The 20,374-nt window shown below is 56.3% G+C and overlaps 2 protein-coding genes and 2 long non-coding RNA genes across 11 annotated transcripts in view; 2 read left to right on the top strand and 2 right to left on the bottom strand.

Moving 5' to 3' along the window:
• DIDO1 (death inducer-obliterator 1) overlaps positions 1-7,896 on the bottom strand; it is a 51,159-nt gene extending 43,263 nt beyond the window's left edge. For 2 of the 6 annotated variants that reach the window (XM_019753390.3, XM_074317212.2), the window contains exon 1: positions 7,761-7,896. The gene's annotated coding sequence lies outside the window, so the exon portion shown is untranslated. Of the gene's footprint in view, positions 1-7,174; positions 7,339-7,760 lie in introns of those variants that run through there. The other 4 variants (XM_019753389.3, XM_074317211.2, XM_019753388.3 and 1 more) reach the window with 2 other exon arrangements.
• Positions 66-5,613, top strand: LOC148756002 (uncharacterized). Its single transcript, XR_016018126.1, has 2 exons — positions 66-323; positions 1,211-5,613. It is a non-coding gene; the product is annotated as an uncharacterized LOC148756002 (long non-coding RNA).
• Positions 7,440-13,569, top strand: GID8 (GID complex subunit 8 homolog). 3 transcript variants are annotated; one of them, XM_074317215.2, is made up of 5 exons: positions 7,440-7,624; positions 10,222-10,351; positions 11,365-11,561; positions 11,781-11,978; positions 12,877-13,569. In XM_074317215.2, the coding sequence occupies exons 2-5, from the start codon at positions 10,234-10,236 to the stop codon at positions 13,048-13,050; spliced, it is 687 nt and encodes a 228-aa protein (XP_074173316.1). In that variant the 5' UTR covers positions 7,440-7,624; positions 10,222-10,233; the 3' UTR covers positions 13,051-13,569. The 3 variants fall into 3 exon arrangements, with proteins under 3 accessions (XP_074173316.1, XP_019608953.1, XP_074173317.1); XM_019753394.3 differs by lacking the exon at positions 7,440-7,624 and adding an exon at positions 8,259-8,389; XM_074317216.2 differs by lacking the exon at positions 7,440-7,624 and adding an exon at positions 8,404-8,550.
• Positions 13,570-18,060: 4,491 nt separating this feature from the next.
• Positions 18,061-20,352, bottom strand: LOC109459191 (uncharacterized). The gene is made up of 3 exons (XR_002139355.3): positions 19,343-20,352; positions 18,413-18,683; positions 18,061-18,317 (listed from the first exon to the last, which is right to left on the bottom strand). It is a non-coding gene; the product is annotated as an uncharacterized LOC109459191 (long non-coding RNA).
• Positions 20,353-20,374: the final 22 nt, after the last annotated feature.

The following is a 20,374-nucleotide window of genomic DNA, read 5'->3' as shown; positions in this document are numbered from 1 at the left end:
GCCGCGTCCAGGCCCGCCCTGTGCGCATGCACCCCTGCGCGCCGCTCAAGGCCCACAGCGAGGGCGGAAGTGGCGGGGATCCCGGGCTGCGAGCCCTGGTGGACCGGCCGCCCCGAGGACGCGCACCATGGCCCGGTCCGTCGGCTGGCGGCCCCGAGGATAAAGGAGCAAGGCGCGACGCCCTGTCCCACCGTGCTGCGCTGTCACTTTCTCCTGGGCTGGATGCAGCGCGCAGCCCACCAGGCCAAGGAGCACAGCGAGCCAGCTCCGGCGCCCCACAAGCACACAACGGGGACACACGTGCCCAGGGGCTGGAGGGAAAGGTGAGACAGTAACTGTCCAGGAGCAGAGGGCGCTGGCAGAGGCGTATCTCTCCGTGTATTTTTTTTTAGGGAGGGCGCAGCTCAGTGGCCCATGGGGGATGGAACCAGCAACCTTGGTGACCTTAGCACCAGCTCCAACCAACTGAGCTAACCGGCCGCCCGCTCCACCTGCATTTTCTGTACTTAGTGCTGACTAGTGGACAACCCAGCACTTGCCTGGCCCCAAATACTCCGCCGACCTCAGACAGGTGCTGCCTTGGGGCACCGTGGACACTGGACATTTGCCCTGAAGGCAGTAACTCCTGGGCCTCTGCCCTCCCCTCCTTACTTGCCTCCGTGGTCCTTAGAAGCAGGCCCGCCCTGGCAGAAGGCGGAAGGGGGCCCTGTGTGCAGTAAAGTTGGGCCTCTGACCCTAGAGATCGCCCAGATGCTTCCATGCGCTGAGAACCGGGGGCCTGGGGCAGGGATGCTTTTTAATCAACATCTCTCAAGACAAGGCCTGCCAGTTTCTGAGGAGATTGTCAGTTTTCTTTAAAAGAATACAACATTGCTGGCGTGGTTCCCTTAGGACCACCTCATTGAAACTTGCAGGGATGGGCTCTCCTCTTCCATCTTGATAACCTTTTGCTCCCAGGCAGGCGTAGTGGGGAAGTTTAGGGACCAGACAGATGGAGTTGAAACTGGCTTGAACAAGCAGTGTGACCTCAGGCGAGTTGTAAAGTGGGGCTGGTCTGCTAGGGCAGGTCACATGAGGCCGACCTACAAAGGGCTCCCTACGTGGGGGAACCTGCCTGCCCAGCCTGTTAGCTGACGATCCTTAAATTAAGCAAGACCAGCTGCAGTGTCTTTCTGCAAGGCGAGGCCTTAAATCTCAGGTGCAATTTCAGGCCAGGTGCTTGGAGGGATGAAAAGCACTATGGATGGCGTAAGAAAGCCCAGAGTGGAAAACCAAGCAGAGGGAAATGGAGAAGCTACAGGAAGCCCCCACCGGTTGCCACTGCAGGATGGGGTGACCCTCGGGAGGCCTCTTCTGCAGTAGCAGGAAATGGAACCGCTAGGGCCCCTGACTGCGCCTGGCCTTCTAAAGGCTCCCAGCAGGAGCTGGCTCTCACTGGGCTCTGCGGCTGAGGCTCTCCCCCTCTGACCTCTTCAGGTAATTCCAGTTCCCGTCACTCCTGGGAGCTGCTTCTCACTGGTGAAAAAGGCATTTCTGGAATTTAGATTGGTTTTTTTTAGTTGAACCCTACCAGCTAAGGGATACTTCCTCCTAACACGCTTATTTTAATAGCTAACCCAAATTTTAAAAAGGAATCTCCAGTTGTCTCAATTTCTTCCGTAAACACCCCCAATGCACAAAAATCCCAAAGCCCTGTTAACGACAGGAGTGTCTCAGAGGCTGGAGGGGCAGGAAGCTTAATAGGCCTCAAGTGGGTGAGTCCGTGAAAACATAAGATCAGAAAAAATAAGACCAGCACACGTGGACACTGGTCCTGCATCCCCTCCCCCGCCTTACGGAAGAGGCTCTGGAACTCATCAGTCCTTTAAAAAACTGCTTCCTGGCGTTCAGACTCTTCTCACCCGTATGTTAAAGCCCGTTGACCCGTATGTTAAAGCCCGTTGGGAAGCAGGGTCCTGAGCAGAAGACCCAGATCCCAAATGAAATCCTAAAGCAGAGCACCGCTCTCGGGGTCAACTGCAGCCGGGAGAGGCCAGGCACAAAGTGTCCCGGCTTTTTCCAAGGACAATTTAAAACCAGGAGAGACAGCATCAAGTTGTTTTATTGTTACTCTTATTAGAAATTCAAAGACCCAGAGCAGCCCAGCACCCTCCCTGAGGCCCAGAGGATCCCCACCCGGCTTGGCCCAAGGCAGAGGGGGGAGGGGAGGAAGAGGGGAGGGGAAGGGTCAAGGTCAGATCCCTTCGCTCCTCCTCCCTGGCCTCCGTCAGCAGTTTGGGACAACCCAAAGGATTCTTCCAGAACGGACACCGCCACCAGTGGTGCCCTGTGACCCAGGGTCATGGGCCACAGGGCTCAGGCCTCACTGTCCTAGGCCCCGGGCTTGGTGGACAGACAGCAGGCGGCACTTTGTGGCCCGAGATCGACACACTACCTGCGTGTTTCCCAGTCATCCACCGGCCGCCCCCAGGCTGGACAACGGAAGGAAGGGGTGCAGATGGGGCCCACCTCTCACTCACAGCGGGGTACCCCCGTCCAGGGCCCCAGGGTGCTGGCGCCCAGAGGCTGTGTTCTTAACCGTTTGTGGAATTAAATATGCGAATGAAAAGGTTACAAAATACACCTCTGCCATTCCTTGGGGATAGAATATAAATGCTCAGAAACAGCTGAATCTAGTCATTTACCTCTAACAAAGCTTCAACCACTGTTTTGGGTTTTTTTGAGAAACACTCATTTTCACCACTTTTACTCTGTATAAGGCCAGCCAACTTTAACAGTTGAGTTTAGGTAAATCCCACTTGCACAGTCCTACCATCTCACCAATACTGTGACAAGAAAAAATGTCTGAGACGTTCTAAATTAAAATTACAGCAGCCAGAGCGTGAGAGCCAGAACAGTTAGCCTGTGAATAGCTGTGGACCAGCTCTGACTAAACACGGCTCACTGGATGTCTGCTGGAATTTAGGATGAATTTCCAGGTGACTGCTTCCGTGATTTTCCAAGAGTAGCCAGCCAGAGGCCATGGAACCCCAGGAGCCTCGGCCCCCAACGGGCACAGGAACTTGCAGATCTGCTGCTGCCCACAGCGAATCCACAAGAGCAGACACTTCCGTCCCAGGACCGGCCACGCTCCCCCTTCCCTCACCCTTTACCTACAGCCAATGTGAATCCTTCCAGAAGGTCTCACATCCTTCCTCCCACAACCTGATGTATAAAAACAGCTTGCAAAACTCCGGATGACGATGGCATGTGGCCCTTTCCACCTAGCTATGCTGCTGGTGGTTTAGACTCCGCGCCCCAATACCGGTCTTTTCTTTTTGGCTAGCAGTGGCCTGATAAACCCTTTTTCAAACAAGACTTTCGGCTGTGGCAGTGAACACACTGGGGGTTCAGGCAGCACTATGCTGGGGGCAGTCTGTTACAACCTCAGCAGGAGTTAAAGGAAGCAAGAAAAAGACTAATTTTGCTTTTCCCCACCCAGAGGACCGAAGGCCGTGACCAGTGCTTTTGGAGTTAGTGGCATAATCCTTAACGGGAAATCCATTCAGGTAAAGGTGGGGGCACATATCACACACTCCCGTCAACATGTCTCATGGGGTCTCCATTCAGCTAAGTCACATCTCATCTCAATGTGCAGAACGAGTAACGGTTCTTCCTTATCCCCCAATGTCTTCACGAAGAGACTGAAATGCTGGTACAGCCCGGGCATGGAAAGGGCTCTCCTGGCGTCTGCTGCCTACCCGTGCGAGTGCCTGGGCCACGGCAGCCCACCGCTTTACACGTTATCCCGAGGACTCGGTTTTGCTTTTGGCAAGTCTCTAAGAGCAGGGCTCCAGCCTGTAGGAGTTTGATTTTAGACTTTTGGATTTTGAGAGTAAGACAGAGACAGCCACAGAGACACTGTGAAACCGGCCAATATCCTGGACAGTCTTTTAAGACTCATACGCCTTCAGCACTTCTCCTCACAGAACCGCTGATCTGCCCACGTGGGACTCAACACCTGGGCTGGCAGAACACCGGCGGCTCCCCTCCCACAGGCCCGCCCCGCTCTCCTCGGAGAAGCCCACCCAGTTCGTGATCCCACCAGCTGAAATCTTGGTCAACCTGGTCACCTGCCGCAGAATAACCGAAGTGGCCCTGCACCGTGGGTCCCCCAAATCCCCGGACAGCTCGTGTCTTCGGCGCTCTGGCCCAGGCCTCTATCATCAGTCCCCTGTCCACGGGGCCTCATGCACACCTGGCTGTGCTCACCTTTCCCTGACGTCCACTCACCTGCTGCCCTACCATCGCTTGATGCCTCCGACGCACCTCAGAACCTCACACACGCAAAATGAGCTCCTGACTTCCGAGCCTCTGCACCAATCCACACCGCCCCTCGTGTCCCTATTCAGCAGATGGTCCCACCCTATAAACCTGGGGTCTCCCGACACGCTTTCCTCCCCCTCACCACCAAATCCTGCTGCTTTAGTGTTTACTGCTATCAATTCCGCCTGCTCACTTCTCCCCACACCTGCTGCAGGGCCCGCGTCACTTCTGAAAGTGTAAACACATAGCGGTCTCCACCTCACCCCCCTCTCCTCCCAACTCCAGGCGCTCTAGTGCTTTCTGTTCCCACCATGTCACTGAACTTGCTCCGGCACCAGGAATAGCCAAATGGACACTTTTTGGCGAATGTCATACTGGACCTCCCTGCTGCATTGGACACTGCTAATCACATCTAGAAACTCTATGCCCTAGTCCCGGGGAGCCTGCTAAACAGCTGGGTCCTTGTCAAACTCTCTGGCTGTTTCTTCTCTGCTGCCTTAATGGGCACCTTCTTTGGCTAATGGCCATGTGTCGCTGTCCCCCTGGATTCAGGGCTCCACTCTCTCCTCCCTACGGCCTTTCTCTGAATATGGAGACCAGCTCTCACCCGGTGTCGCCACAAAGCGCTTCTCTTTCCCTTAAGCTGTGGGCACCTCGAAGTCGAAGAGACCCACACTGATCTCATCATCTTCCTTCCCCTCCTTCTGTCTCGCGCCACATCATGAGGGTTCTTTCAGTTGGTGCCACCACCATCAACCAGGCTACACAGCTGAGCGTCACTCTTGACTTTCTCTCTTGGAGCTCTAAAACTGTCCATCACCAAGAACTCATTTCCTGCCTCACTGAAGGCCTTCCATCTCCCTTTGTCCATTTCTGTGGAAACTGCTTCTACGAAGGTCCTTCTCAAGGTCCATCACTCACTCACTTATCCCTTCACATTCTCAACAAGTATCTATGGGGCAGCCGGATGGCTCAGTGGGTTAGAGCACAAGCTCTGAACAACAGGGTTGCCTGTTCAATTCCCACGTGGGCCAGTGAGCTGTGCCCTCCACGACTAGATTGAAGACAACAAGCTGCTGCTGAGCTCCCAGAGGGGCGGCCGGATGGCTCAGTGGGTTAGAGCGCGAGCTCTCAATAACAAGGTTGCCAGTTTGACTCCCGCATGGGATGGCAGCGCCCCCCACAACTAGATTGAAACAAAAAACAAAAAACATGGCAACTGGACTTGGGGCTGAGCTGTGCCCTCCACAACTAAGATTGAAAGGGCAATGACTTGACTTGGAGCTCATGGGTCCTGGAGAAACACACTGTTCCCCAATAAAATCGTGGAAATACACACTGTTCCCCAATACAGTCCTGTTCCCCTTCCCCAATAAAAAAATCTTTAAAAAAAGAAAAGTATCTATGGAACTCCCACTATGTACTGGACACTTCAGCTCAGGTTTGTGGCAAATTGTGACTTACTGTCAGGCCTGAGGGACACAAGTCTGCTAAAAGCCACCAAGGTTGACTTTAGGGTACCGTGTGAGCACAAAGGAGAGACACTCCATCAGCTGTGTTCAGGTAAGTTCTTCCGTCTCCCAGGAGCTGGCTGAGGCAAAGGCCTAGCTCATGAGAGCCCAGAGGTAACAGCCTGCTGAGTCCAGAGAGGCTCCAGTAGGTAGGGATGGCTGGAGTGGAGGGAAAGGGCAGGCGCTGTGAGGCTTTTTGGCTGTGCTCACTTTGCATAGGCAACTGGGAACTCTCCAGAGGGTGTGAACAGGGCGGGGACCAGGAGAGATCACCCAGCCTGCAGTATGGGTTTCAGGAAGGAGTCCACAGGACCCCTGGGAGGGACAATCTAAGGAGCAGAGAATGGCGCGACGTTCCGGGGGAGAGGCAGACAATAAGGGACAGCCAGTTCCTAGATAGACTTAAGAAGCCGGAATCTGTAACTGGTTGGCTGCTGGGCGAGGGGCCATTGACCTTTTACACCGGAATATTCTATGTCCTTGGGGCACTGGCATTCGAGCTTTTTGCTTGGGTACCCCAGAAAACAATTTTAGAAATCTGCACCCCCTTACACACTATTAAGCTGACACCTAAAATTGTCTACAGGGTTAAGTAGCTGCAAAGGAGTAATGACGGACATGCAATGCAACTACGTTTTAAACAGATTTGTGTCAAATCTTGGGACTTGCAGACTCGCTCATTGGACTAACGGAAACTCTCCGTAACCGGCCGTCACGGTCAAGTCTACCTGCCACATTGGAATTACTTTCTGCGAGGGGCCGACAGCACTTCCGCGTCCTTCCGTTCACTTCCGAGCAATCCCTCCATCCAACCCCGGGCTCCTAATGCAATCAGACGTCAGACTTCAAAGGGTGGGCATAGGGGCTGCCCTCCACTGCTTTCCCGAGCGCTCTACAACCTTCTCACTTCAGTCTCCGGCAACGGGGAGACGAGGCCCTGCTCTGCCGTCTGCATTCTTCTCGAGCAGACGAGCTCTGCTAAGCAAACGACCGCGCAAATGTGTCTCTGCTCCTTCGCGTCCACCAGGTCCGGGCCGCGGCACCTCGGGACCCCCGCCGCACACGCCTGCAGCCCCCGCCGGCCTGGGCGCGGCGGCCGGACCCCCGGTCCCCGCGGTCCCTGTGGGCAGGCCCTGTCTGTTCACTCATCTGGCAGCGCGCTCACCGACACGGTCGGGGAACCCCGGGGGCCCGCCTCAACCGACCGAACGGAGAGCTCCTGCGGGCCGCGCTGGGGCGGCTCCTCCGGGCCTGTGCGAGGGCAGGCGACCGGTCGGGAGGGACCCTGCCTCGGGGCAGCGCGGCGCGCCGGCGCCTGTTTCCCGCCCCCGCCCCCGCCCCGCGCCCTCGGGGCTCACACAAACGACGGAAGGGACGCTGGACCTTCGCCTCGGACTCAGTCTCGACGTTGCCATCCCGGTGCGAAGTTCCCCCATAACGATGCCTCGGCGGCGGCCATCTTGCCCAGAGGACGACGCCTTTTGACTCTCGCGCCAACCCGTAGAGCGAGCGCGCCGCGAAGGGCGTTCCGCGCAAGGACGGAAGCCGCGCGTCCGCGCTTCCGGGCGGCCGCCGCGCTCCGCCCCTCGAGGGAGCACTTGATTGGCTGCCGGCTCGCGATCTCGCGGGAAGAGGCTGAGGGGGCGGCCGCCGGTGCGTCTGCCCTCCCGTTCCCCGCCCCCGCCCCCGCCTCTGCCGCGGCCCCCGCCTCCGCCTCCCCCTCCCCGGCGCCGCCGCCCCCTCCCCGCCCGGCCCGGCCCCCCGAGCGGCCGCGGAGACCGCGCAGCGCGGGAGGCGGGATCCGCACGGTAAGATGGCCGCGGCGGGCCCAGGCGGTGGGGCCAAGCGTCCCCACGGGAGCGCAGCGGGGCGGGAAGGAGGCCGGCGTGGGCGCCGAGGCCCCGGGTGGGGTTCGCGGCCGCGTGGGGGCCGAGGCCGGGTTACCGTGCCGCCGAGGTGCGCCGGGCCGGACCCGCGCCGGGGGCCGTGAGGCGTCGAAGGTCCGAGCAGGTGTCAGGATCCGAGCGAGCTCTCGGGTGGAGGCGGCGCCTCCTGGATTTGCAAGTCAAACTGCCCCCTGTCCTCCCCGCAAAGTGGGCGCCGCAGCGTGGCGGTGCCGGCGCCGTGACTCGGTGTGGCTCTCACTGGGCGCACACGGCAGGGGCGGCTCCGCGCTGCGTGTCGTTGACTAGACGAGGGACGCGTAGCACATGTGTCTGGCGGGAGCGCTTTTTGTGCCAACTGCTTCCGAGCAGAAACAACCGGCGGGGACGCGGTTGCCGCCCGGAAGCGCGGGCTCCTCGCCTTCAGAATTGGGGCGTCCGACTGTGCGTGTGGAGCGTTCAGCTGCCGAGTTCTTCCCGCACGAAACGGAACCGACCGGCTCTCCGAAGTTGTTGCTTTCAAACAGCGCTCTCGCCGCCAGGGAGTGGTGCTGGTGTGGTCGCTGATTCCCACGGAAACACGGAGAAACGCGCCTTGTTTGACCCAGGTCACCTCGGACTGTCTAGGGAGGAGAATTTGGCCTGAGTGACTTAAGCAGTTGACAGCAGCCCGGAGAGACGGGCGTTCGTGTGAGATGCATGTGGTCTTTCGGCCTCTCCCAAGGACCTGGGGACTTGATCCTGTGCCCTTTCGCTTCCTTCCCCAGCTCTCCCTCCCTGATCTTCGCCAAGCTCCGGGCTTTCCGTATTTTTTGGCGGATGTTTCCCCGATGACTGTTTCCAGCGCCGAGGTGGGGACCTGTAATCAGGTGTCTGCTTGACTTCTGCAGCTGGCCGTCTCCATGTCAGCCCAGACTCGCCCTGCTCCTCTAACCTGTTCCTCCCCCGTCCCTCCTCATTTGTGGCCCCATCCTTCCAGGTCTCAAGCTCCAAACCTCCAGTGTCGGTGTCGTCTTGTATCCGCCACGTTGGGCTCAGCAGGAGGCTTGTCACAGAATCTCAGTCAGCTGTGTCTCCAGCTCCTGCTGTCTGTCGTCTTGTTTGGGTGGCTCCTTGTTGGTCTTCCTGCTCAACTCTCACCGCCCCACTTTTGCTGTCTTTTAAGTTTTTTTAGTTTATTGAAGCAATTTGGCACATGCTTTGCCACGTATAAAGTAGTGTCCATAACGTGTATGCCAGTGACGAAGTGGACAGTGGTGGGCTCGCCACCCATCTCAAGAGCCCCGCTGGCATTCCCAGGGCCGGCACCTCTGCCGCTGTTCCCACCATAGCCGCCTTCTACGTTTCATGTTTCCTAAGTACTTACTGCCCAAGCACACTTTATGTAGTTTCTCTTGTTTTTGTTCTTTACAAAAGTGTCTGCCACATCTGGGCTTTCGTTGCAACTTGCTTTATTCACCCGGCTGGTTTCTAAGACTCATCCCCGTGGTGTTCGTTTCTCTTAACTACTTTAGTAAATTTTCTTACGTGAGTACGTGATCACCGTCCCTTCTCAGCAATCCTAAAATCCAAATCACTCTGAAGACCAAAAGTGTCTGTTTTTGTTTTACACTTATTTGGTAGCAAAGCCCGACCTGGCCAAGGCTGTATCATAGCCTCCATCCCACTCAGCACAAAAACTCACATTTCACAGGGGAAATAATAAGTGGTTATGGGTTCTGCCCCAGACCTGGGGAGGATGTCAAATGCACATGCTATACTGTAGATTGCACTGTATGTAGTCTTTGCACAACCTGAAACATTCTGGATTCTAAAACATCTGCCCAAGGGTTTGGGGCCTAGGAACCACAGCTCTTTGTCCGTGCTGCTGTTGACACCCGGGCCGTGGCTGCCACGTTTCTGCCGTTTTGAACACTTTCTGTGAACAGTCTTGTGTTTGGTGCCCGGATGTGAGTTTTCGAGGGGGTCAGTCTAGCAGGAGAATTGCTGGGCGGTGCAGAGCACACGTGTTCAGCTGTACAGAGAATGCCAAATGTTTTTGCAGTGCTCGTGTGTTCTGACAGTGGTGTGACAGTTTCAGAGAACTGCGTGTCTTTGTTACACTGGTAGCGTCAGACTCCTTCGTTTTTGTCAGTGTGGTGGGTGGGCAATTGCGAGCGCCTGCTGAGCGTGAACATCATAGCACGTAATTCTTTGGCTTACATCTCTGCGGCTGCCCTTTGCACGTAGGGGAGAAGCCATCTAAGCCCCTTCCCCAGCCAGTAGGGCCTTAGTCTGACCGCAGCCAACCTCTTGACCTCTGGGTTCTAAGTCCCTTGGCTCTTTCTTGCATCATCCTTCTCCTTCCTGGTCCCTAGCCCTGCGTTCAGGTCTCAGGCCCTTTGCACTCACCGTACTTCAGATTTCAAGTGTCTTCCTACTCGCTCCATCTTACTTCTTACTACGTCTCTGTGTTTATTTCTGAAATGACTATAATTGTGACAGAATTCTTTACCAATTGTTAAATATTTTTTTTCCTGTAGAAATAAATCAGAATGAGTTATGCAGAAAAACCCGATGAAATCACGAAAGATGAGTGGATGGAAAAACTCAATAACTTACATGTCCAGCGAGCAGACATGAATCGGCTCATCATGAACTACCTGGTCACAGGTAACGGCTTGCAATCAGGATGCCACCTCCTCCTCCCCCCTTTGTACACGTGGTCAGAACTGTACGCTGAGGTCCCCTGGCAACTTCTGCGCTGTTCAGGCTTTATAAGCACGCAGTGCTAACTAATAACTTCATACAGTATCATGTTGAAGATACCCTCTTCTGGAGGGAAAATCATTGCTCCAGGTCCCTGAGAGCGAAGGCAAAAACCGTTTCTTTGCTTCTGGACACTGTGGGAGTCCATCAGGGTCATTACGAATGTTCTGAAGTACAGTTACAGCCCAAGTCGTCAGGCTCTTCTGGCCAGTCGGGTAAATTGTTCTGGACTGTTTCTAGAAGGTACCCAGCGCAGAAGAGGACAGGGGGAAGGGCGGAGCATGCGGGAGACGAAAGTGGCCTGTCGCTAACACTCTGTCCTCCTGGGTGTTGGAACTGAAAAGGGTGACTCCACGTGATAAGACAGCACAGACGTTTCCGAAGGGATGCGTCTCCTTCCCTAGTTCTCAGCACCTTCCCCACCCACCCCCTTAGTCTCTGTTAAGATGTTTTTTGAAAAGTGAGGAGGAAATGTGGGTGTGTGCACATGCGTGCATGCACGTGCGTGTGCCTGTGCGTGTGGAGAGACACACGCCACTTTGATGTGTAGGCCGCAGCCTCCCTGTGGTGGGTGTGGCCGGGTCCCTGCCGCCTAGAAGGTGGGGCTGTGTGTCACGTCACCGGGCCCTGGGATTGCAGTGTCTTCGGGGAGCCCACAGAAGTACATTGGCTTCCGAGCGTTCGCTGTCCCCTCTGGCTGGGGGCTGAGGTTTGGGAGCAGGTGGAAAGGAATGGGGTACACTCTCCTTGCATGTAACTGGGCATGACTGGGAAATGGCAGCGATATTAATACAAACCCCTAAGGAAGTTACACATCGGGGTTATTTACTTGAGGTGAATGGGCTTACAGGCAACGAAGAGGTTTTGTGTCAGTGTCTTGCTGACTTTCCGAGCAGTGAGGACGGTTGTCATTTCAGAGGGCTTCAAGGAAGCCGCGGAGAAGTTTCGAATGGAGTCCGGGATCGAACCTAGTGTGGACCTGGAAACCCTTGACGAGCGAATCAAAATCCGTGAGATGCTCCTGAAAGGCCAGATTCAAGAGGCGATCGCCCTGATCAACAGCCTGCACCCCGAGCTGCTGGACACTAACCGGTACCTGTACTTCCACCTGCAGGTGAGTGGGCTGGCGGGCACGGCCACGTCAGGAACTGCCCGTGGCTCAGCTCACGGCACGAGTGGTGCTGGGACCTGTGTGGGCAAGGGGTCGAGGTAGCTGTCGTGTGTATTCAGAGGTGCTCGTGCTTTAAGAGTACGAACGTAATAACTCAGATGTGTGGGGGATGCCCTTGGGCCTGGCTGCGGCCTGTGACCCATCCGTCTTGGCCCTGACCAGCAACAGCACTTGATCGAGCTGATCCGGCAGCGGGAGACGGAGGCAGCGCTGGAGTTCGCGCAGACCCAGCTGGCAGAGCAGGGGGAGGAGAGCCGCGAGTGCCTGACGGAGATGGAGCGCACGCTGGCTCTGCTGGCCTTTGACAACCCCGAGGAGTCCCCCTTCGGGGACCTTCTGAACATGATGCAGAGGCAGAAGGTACGGCGGCGGGACCCTGCCCGCCCACCTGCACAGGGCTCCGACAGGTGACGGTGCTGAGCGACACACGTGGGGTGGCGTCAGCCTCTGGTCTTGAGCAGCGCCGGGTGTAGGGGCGCTGGTCCCACACAGTCGAAAAACCCCAAAGACTGAAGTACTATACAGTCATTCTGGGTCCCCCAGGGACTTGGGTCCAGGACCCCTGCGAATGCTCACGTCCCGTATAACTCGTGTAGAACAGAGCATGTAGTAGGCCCTCTGCATCGCAGGTCCTCACTGCTGGTGTGAAAAACCGGCATTTGGAGGGCCGGCTGTGTCCTTACTGAAAAATCGCACACCAGGGTGACCCCTGCAGTTCAAACCTGCGTTGTGCGAGGGTCCCCTATATCAGGCCTCTGCCGATTTTCTCCTGTATCTTCTTCTTGTTCTTTGAAGACTCTTAGTATTTTTTACTGAAAACCCCATACTTGCTTCTGAGATGTTCTCACTGCTGCTTCTGTGTGCCAGCCAATGGGGCTCGTCACTGCCCCAGACGCAGCTCCCGTCCCCCATCGCCCCCGGTACTGAAGGTGTGTCCTTCAGGTCCCTGGCGGGTGTTCTGCTGGCATCAGCCTCTCCAGTCTTCCTCACACGCAGCCCCCTCCAGTCTGCTGGTGGCATTTAACTGCCATCCAGGCCAGATGTGACACTGACCACCCTGACCGTGAGCTCCTGTGTGGGAACATGCGTCCCCGTCCTCCAGGGTGCTTCACGTTACAGGCTCCACGTTGGTTTAGATGAGTAACAAGCTGCCTGTGTCAGATTGGTCTCTAAGAGGTTCAAAGTGCATGCTCTGGTCGACTCTTCGGCTGGTGCCCTACGCGTGTGTTGGTTGTCACCGGATATGTTTCTTTTCTAGGTGTGGAGCGAAGTGAACCAAGCTGTCCTAGACTATGAAAATCGTGAGTCCACACCCAAGCTGGCGAAATTACTGAAACTACTCCTTTGGGCTCAGAATGAGCTGGACCAGAAGAAAGTGAAATATCCCAAAATGACAGACCTCAGCAAAGGTGTGATCGAGGAGCCCAAGTAGGCCTGGGAGCAGGCCCCGCACTGCGCCCGCTCGGCCTGCTGGCCTGTCCCTGTGACTGACAGATTTTTACTGCAGTAGAGAACTCTTCCCCCCTTTACTTTTTTTTTTTGACCCAGCATCTTTTTAATGGGCAAACTGGCCCTTGTAAGCGCTGGAAAGCTCGCAGTGAGAGACGGCGTCCATCTCTTTGGAAGCCTGGCGGCCAACTGCACCACGGTGTGTCCTGAGGTGTTGGCATGGCGGTGTCACCCAGCGCTCGCTCGTGGGGCCCTCCTCCTGAAGGGTTTGGTGGCGCCTTGCGCTGTGCTGTTGGGGAATCCGGTCCATGTTCCGGCCTCCCAGCCAGAGGTGACGAGAAGCACTGACCATTGTTTCGCTTTCTGTTAGCTTGTAGGCAGCAGCATTTCCTTGATTCTCTGAAGCCTCGTCAGGCCTTGGTCTAGAAGTTGGTCCTTACCCCTTGGTCTTTTGTTTGTTCTGTTTTTTTCATAGGAAAGACTATAAATTTGTAAATCCTAACTCAAAGCCTTGTTTCGTGTCAGGGTATCGAGTTTGATTTCTTTCCCCTTTCCGTCTGGGCTGTGCGGCTTTAGGGGATGTGTGTGAGGGGTGGGCTGTGTGTTTTTTAATTTTTCAAATATATATTTTGGTGCTGTATGTGGTGAGAGATTCTTTCCTGGTAAATCAGCAAGCCAGCTCTTCTAGGCAGTTTTATTGAAAATAAAGGTTTCTCTTTGATTTCAAGAATGACCAAAGTGGCCTCTGGAAAGTTTGTCATCTCACACAAACTTTCGTTTTTGGGGCTTCCTTCCCCGTGGTGATGGCAGTGGCCATCACCTCCCTGGTGCCCCAGCTGGAGGCCACGGTGCCCGGTCCATGTGCTTGGGAGCGGGCAGCAGGGCAGACCGCCCACGTGCCTGGGCGTGTGCTCAGCCTCGGCCAACCTGCCCTTCAGCCTGTGCTGCTGTCTCATCGGCTCGCGTTGTCAGCCAGTTCTGTAGATGTCCTCATTCTGTGCTCTCACATTTGTCCCCTGCCCGAGGGTGGGCAGCTTGCAAATGACAACGGTGTAGCTGGTGAGACACGAGAGCCGATGTAACTCGGAGCGCCAGCAGCCTCTCCTGGGCGCTGACGCGAGAAGACAATTTTGTGGGTCATTACAGTGCTCCTGACCACTCAGTGCCAGTGTCGTGGAGGTGGTGACAAAGGTGCCCGAGAGCTGGGCACACCTGCCCGAGTGGCTGGGACTCAGTCAGCCCTGGCAGATTGCTTGTTCTGTTTCCCGGGGCTCGATGGAGAGAAGTGCCAGTAGCAGCTGAATCTGGGGCCTGTGTTTGTCTTGACAAGCAAGGCCAGGCGGGTGGTCCGCCCCTGAGGGCTAGGGCCAGCTTCCTCCCGAGCCGTCCATCATCTGGAGCACTTACCATCAAGTGTGTGTGGTGCCAGCGGCTCTCCACCTAACGCTCGCTCTCTGCTGCCACTTGGAGGCTGGGAGACCCTCTTCGGGGGGTAGAGCTCTGGCAGCATTCCCTTTCCCTGGGGGGTTGGTTGGTGGAAGTCAGTCATCATTGGCTGGTGAAACCTGCGGTCCTCCTAGACCCTTCCGGCCTCTCACTGGCCCTCGTGCTGCCCCTTCGATTTTGTGAACGTGAAGGGGGGGGGTCGTTTCCTTACTCCCTAGAAGTGATGTTTCAACTCTGACTGTCTCAGTGGTCATCTCAGGTGTGACCTTCCGGTAGGATTTCTTCTGGGTTTGAGGATAAAAATAAGTGAGGGGAAAAGGGGGTTTTAATCTTCGAATAATTAATATTTAAATACAACAGAAGGTGGAAGACAAATACGAGGAGAGAGGTGGAAATGAAACTGCATTTTTAGAAAAACATCAGATAATTCAGCATGTTCCTGATTTTTTGTCACTAACATATATGATTGTTTACGTGCATAATTAATATGTAATCAACTTGACATAGTCTTCAAATGAGAGGGTCTGAGGTGTGGTACTGGGAGTCCTGACGCAGGAGTTACCACAGACCTTTGGGGCCTGAACGGGCTTTGTCACGTGCCTGATGTGTTAGTAAGTGGTTACAAGACTAAGTGTTGGTATTTGATTTACCACTTCAGTCAGTGTGTGGCTTAACAAGCCATTGCTGCACCATTGTGAGCCAGGTGCTGGCGAGACAGAATTCAGATGTTATTCTTGCTTCCTTTTGCTCTAGTTAAGAGGTTGAGTTACTGTTCCCACGACCTACCTGTTAGCAGCAGGCTGGACCTCTCCTTCAAGGAGGGGAGGGACGGGGCTTTGTAGTCTTTTCCCATTTGTCACTTTTTTGCAGCAAACTAAACTTTAAAGACCATGAATGTTAAGAATAATTTGATTGTTCTGTTTTCTCATTTGGATCTCGCTGTTTATTAAAATGTAATATTTTACAGAGATAGTTATTTCTTGTCTTTATTCTTTCTTGTGACAAGTGCCTTGAAATCAATAAAACTTGAGAGTATTCTGGTTCTCTGTGTTCCTGATAGCAGAGTCATGTGAGGAGTAGCCCGTAGTTTGGAACCTTTCCAGAGCATAGGGATTATTGCCAAGCCAGTGAGAACTGGTACGTTCTGGCTTTTGAATGATGGTTTCCAGGTTCTGGAAGAGGCACGTGCTTGTCCGCACTGGCACTTGAGATGGAGGTCTCCGGACATGACCTGTGTTGTGGGGATTCGTAGAGCAAAGATGTGGAGGACACGTTGTTTATTTTTAAATTTTATTTATTTTAAGTGTGTTTTCCCAGGACCCGTCAGCTCCAAGTCAGGTCGTTGTTTCAATCCAGTGGTGCAGGGCGCAGCTCCCAGTGGCCCATGTAGGGATCGCGCTCAAACCAACTGAGCTAACCGGCTTAAGGCGCTGTGATGTCTCTTCTTATTTCTGTGCACTCTTAGTTCTGTGGAGTGACAGACCCAGAGGGTTCAGAAAGAATTGTACACATTTTATGTTAGAGACGTTGCCGGTCGGGCTAGCGAGCGGGACCCCCTTCCGGTCTGTCGTGTCCCAGTGTGAAGGACCAGAGTAAGGGCGCCGGTGCCTCAGCGCTCTGTGTGCGTACCTGCTGACCTCATACCTTGAGTCAGACGTAGGACTTCACGTGGTGTCAGCCAGGACAAGGGTAGCTTTTCATGGGTGTTACTCTGACACCATGTGTGTTGCTTTTTCGGCTTTATGGTCAATTGTGTTGTGGAATCGGTCATGTAAACTCCATCTCCATGGCCTTCCGTCGTGCTTCACACGCTTGGCTGCTGTAGTTCCGTGCCAGGCCTGTGGGCCATGCCTGCCCCTCCTGCACCTTGAAAAATTTGGAGCAGGCTGCTTTTGTTGCCTGTTCTTAACTTCACAGTAAAAGTTTGCATGCTTTCCTCAGAGTGGTTCTGAAGGCTCCTTTTTTCCTCCCATAAAGATATTTTAATAAGAATGACAGCTAAGCACCACACCACCACATTTCTATTGAGAACTGGAGGCTGCAAGGGAGCTTGGCTCTCACAGCCCTTACGCTTCGCTTTGTCTGGGCCCTCTCCAAACAGCACTGTTGAGTCTCGTTCAGGTGTGTCTGCATGTGTGTGGTTTGAAATCTGTCGTGTTCTTGGAGCTCTAGCACTTAGGTTTCACTTGGTGCAGGAAGCGCTCTCTGGGCCAGCCGCCGCATGACGGGGAGCTGAACTGGAAACATCCGAGGTCGAGGCACGGCCGCAGCGAGCGCAGGCCCTTCTTGCTGGGGTGTTCGTGCCCATGTGCATCCGGGCCGTGCTTCCCACGCTGTCAGGGCGTCAACGCCCTCCTGGACGGAGGCAGTTGTAGGACACTTGACACACACCTGCAGTGACAGTTTCCAGTGCCTTTTCGTGAAGGGCCGTAGTGCTGGCGGGAGCAGGGCACTGTGGAATGCAGACGTTAGGACGCCCGGGCCTCTTGGGATTAGCACACAGGCCAGGAGAGCCTCCCATCACTGTCCCCCCGTGGCAGTGCCGTGTTGGCACCCTTCCCGCGGCACTCTCTCTCAGTGGTTCTTGGTGGTGCTGGGCGCCATGAGGTGTTTCCCTTCCTCATGGCGAGGTCACTTACGTGGGCCTGGGATGCAGGCTGTGGCAGACACTTCTGCCGTCGGTGGACTGTCCTGTCCTGAGCTGGTTTGCCCTTGAAGGATGCCAGTCACGGCTCGGCGGTCAGCAGGCTGCGCCCCAGCCCCAGCCCCAGCACTGTGAGGTCCTGGGGTGGGGGATCGATCGTCTGGGTTTATTGTTCCTAACACCAGTCGTCTGTGGGGGAGTGGGGGGGGAGTGTGTAGAAGTAAATAGAAACGCGGGGCCTGGCTCCGTCTGCAGTGTTTGTAAGTCTCCCGGCTGGAAGGCCAGGTTCACGGGGGGTCCAGTCTGAGCATGGTTCAGAAGAAAGTCTACCAGACTCATGTACCCTGCTCTCACCCAAAGGACCAGCAGAAGGAATCACCTGGACACGTGGGTTGTGTCCACACGCACCTCTGAGGGCTGCCATGTGTACAGCAGCAAGTCCCACAGAGCCCTCCTGCCTGCTGTGGGCGCTGAGCGAGCAGGCTCACTGCCCTGCGTGGGGCGAGACTCCATTCGCACAGGCCGCTTGGGGCAGGGAGACGACGGGGTGCCACTGCTGGGCTGCTGCATGTGCCTGCCGGCTTCGGAGGGGTCCCAGGTCTGGTGGGCGCGTGAGCTGTACCAGAGCGACGGAGCTTCTGGCGGCCGCCGGTCGGCGTGCCTCCCCCGGCCTGGGACTTCTCACCCTGCAGCCCGCGAGCAAGGCTTCCTGTCTCAGAGACCAGTGTCTGACGGTGTGGTAACTTGCCCAGCTGGCTTCTGGAAGTGAAGCACACAGCCCAACCACCGAGGATTCCCACAGCAGGGCTGGAGGCGCCCGGGAGGGACGTGGGCGGGCGGGTGGCCGGCCACACTGACCCAGGGTGAGCGGGGGGGGGGGGGGGGGGGGGGGGGGGGGCTCGGCCGCAGACTCGGCGGGGGGTGGGGGCTGGCGAGTCCTAATCTCTGGGCATCCCGACTGTATTCTTAAAACAGAAATGTTGTAATAGCAGTTTGTAAGATTTGGGAGGTGAGCTCATCAGCACTTTGAGAAGAGTTGAGCTGCTGCAGAACCTTCCAGAATTCCACATGTAGAACCGGGATCGCTCTGAGTCTGTTATCATCATAAAGTTCGTCTCTGGTTTCTAGTAAAATTGCACGGTTCTCTGTCCTTGCTCCCCCTGCCGTTTAAAAGATTGGTTCAGCGGGAAAGGGGGCACCTCCCTCCATTGGTCTATAAGGTGTGCCCAGGGCCGAGACCCTGGGTCTTCCTTACCTGTCAGCAGCGGGCCAAGGGCCTTCGTAGTGTTGCTTCAGACTCGTCTCAGGGAGAAACTGCTCGGCAGGCTGCAAAGGGGGCAGAGTGACGGGGGCCCCAGGGAGACCCAGGCCCATGTCTGCTTGGTCTGCAGTTTACAGAAGGCGGCACTGCTGGGCGCAGGGCCTGCATGGTGGGCATAGCTCTGGAGGCTGCGGAAGGACCCAGACGACAGGCGCAATCGGCGTGAGTTCGTGTTAGAACTCGGTGGCATGTCTGCACAGCAGCACTGGAAGGAAATGGAGAGCCGCAAGCGAGAAGGGAGCTGGGCACAGGTCTGTCACCAGCAGCGCCCTCCTTTTGAACACCAGGTGTTAAACCGTCTGCTCTAGTCTCCATACACGGCCCCCAGTCATTTTCCACCCTGAACCTCAAGGGCAGTTGGTTGGGTATGGGGTGGCTCACAGAATCAGCTAGAAGCCTAGAGAGCATGTGTCTCCTGGCCACTGCCAACACCAGGTGTTCGTAGGCTCCCTTTGGAATGTGATACTTCGTGCAGCAGCTCTGGCTGCCACCGAACCTTCCTTCTCAGGACCGGAAGCCCTGCCAGGCTCAGGGTCTCGGGAAGGTGTCTGAGGCTCACCCTTGATCCTTCTCAGGCCCCCCACCCCCGAACCCTCATTCACCGGCCCGTGCACTCAGCCCACAGGGCCCCCTCACCTCGCCTCCAGGCTGGAGTATTGTGGCCATGGCCACCCTACCTCCACCCTGGGTACCCTGAGCTGTGCACACAGCAGCCAGGTGATGGTGACACCCCGATGGCTCCCACCCTCAGAGCCCTGCTGCTCTCCACCTGGCCACCCCTGCTTTCACCTGCCTCCTCTCTCCCCTCCTCAACCCCACCAGCCCCCTGTGGCCCAGGGCCCTGCCCCTCCTGTTCCAACCTACCTGCTTCCTCCTTTGCTTGAACAGACTTCATCTTGGGGACAGTGCCTGGCCCAGCCTATTTGCAGAAGCAACCCTTCCCTGCCCTCCTTTACTCTGTTTGTACCCCCTGCAGGACAGCAGCTCCAGGAGGAAAAGGACTTTGGGCAGTCAGGTGACCATGACTGTGCTTCTGGGGTTTTGTAGAAAGTTACCATCGGAGCCTGGTGCAGTGGACAGAAGTGAAGTCCTAGACAGTGGCATGTTTTGGTTGCAAGTTTAGCAGCAGTTCTCCAGCGTTCCTCGCATGGGGACGGTGAGGGTGAGGCTGTCCTAAGTGAGAGGAAGCCTCGAGGGGGCTCGGTGGGGTTGCCCAGTCGCTAGGCCGCTTGGGAGGACGGGTTGAGGTGGGGAGGGTATGTGAGGTGGCGGCAGCTGGAGACAGCACAGTGGCTGGAAACAGCCACTGCCATTGTGACCCAGTGGTCCCAACTTTCACCTGCTGGCTGTGCCCGTCACATGGGCATGAAACCCGCTGGGGACCCAGCTTGGGTCTGGCGGCGGTCCAAGGCCAGATCACTTTTGTGAAGAGCTCAGGCCCCTTCAGCAAGCACCTGCAGCGTGGACACGGATGGCACTGAGCCGCCCGCGCTGGCACCTGGTTCAGGATCGGCTGGAGCCCACCTCCAAAGGCGTGTTGGAAAAGTTGGTTATCCTTGAGACTTACTGTGCTGGCAGTGGGTTAAAACTACCCCTCACGTTCATCGCACTCAGCCTGTGCGGTGGGGACCACCGCCGCCCCCATTTACATGGGGGCACACAGGCTGCCCCGCTCTGCAACGTGTCCTAGGCAGCCCCGGGGCCAGGATCACCCCCCGGACCCGCCCCTCCAAAGCCTCACCAGTCTTCGCGCTGCAGGGGCGCCCTGGTACCACCGCTGGCAGGACGCTGCTGCGAGGAAGCAGCCAGGAGGCTCGAGACCTAGCGTCTGACCCGGGGGCGCGGCCCGGCCTCCCCGACGGACGTCTGCTGGGCGGGGACCAAGAGGCACGCCCC

Source organism: Rhinolophus sinicus, chromosome 13 (assembly GCF_057876585.1).
Source record: "Rhinolophus sinicus isolate RSI-liver-muscle chromosome 13, RSI-T2T, whole genome shotgun sequence".
NCBI lineage: Eukaryota > Metazoa > Chordata > Mammalia > Chiroptera > Rhinolophidae > Rhinolophus > Rhinolophus sinicus.
The sequence above is the reverse complement of the archived record's forward strand: the minus strand, read 5'-3'. Positions and strand labels throughout refer to the sequence as shown.

What these genes read in the sequence shown, in the direction of transcription:
- GID8 (XM_074317215.2), top strand. Translation starts at nt 10,234, where the DNA reads ATGAGTTATGCAGAAAAACCCGATGAAATCACGAAAGATGAGTGGATG. An exon ending in CATGAACTACCTGGTCACAG is followed by an intron (nt 10,352 to 11,364) that starts GTAACGGCTTGC and finishes TTGTCATTTCAG; the next exon opens with AGGGCTTCAAGGAAGCCGCG. An exon ending in ACCTGTACTTCCACCTGCAG is followed by an intron (nt 11,562 to 11,780) that starts GTGAGTGGGCTG and finishes GGCCCTGACCAG; the next exon opens with CAACAGCACTTGATCGAGCT.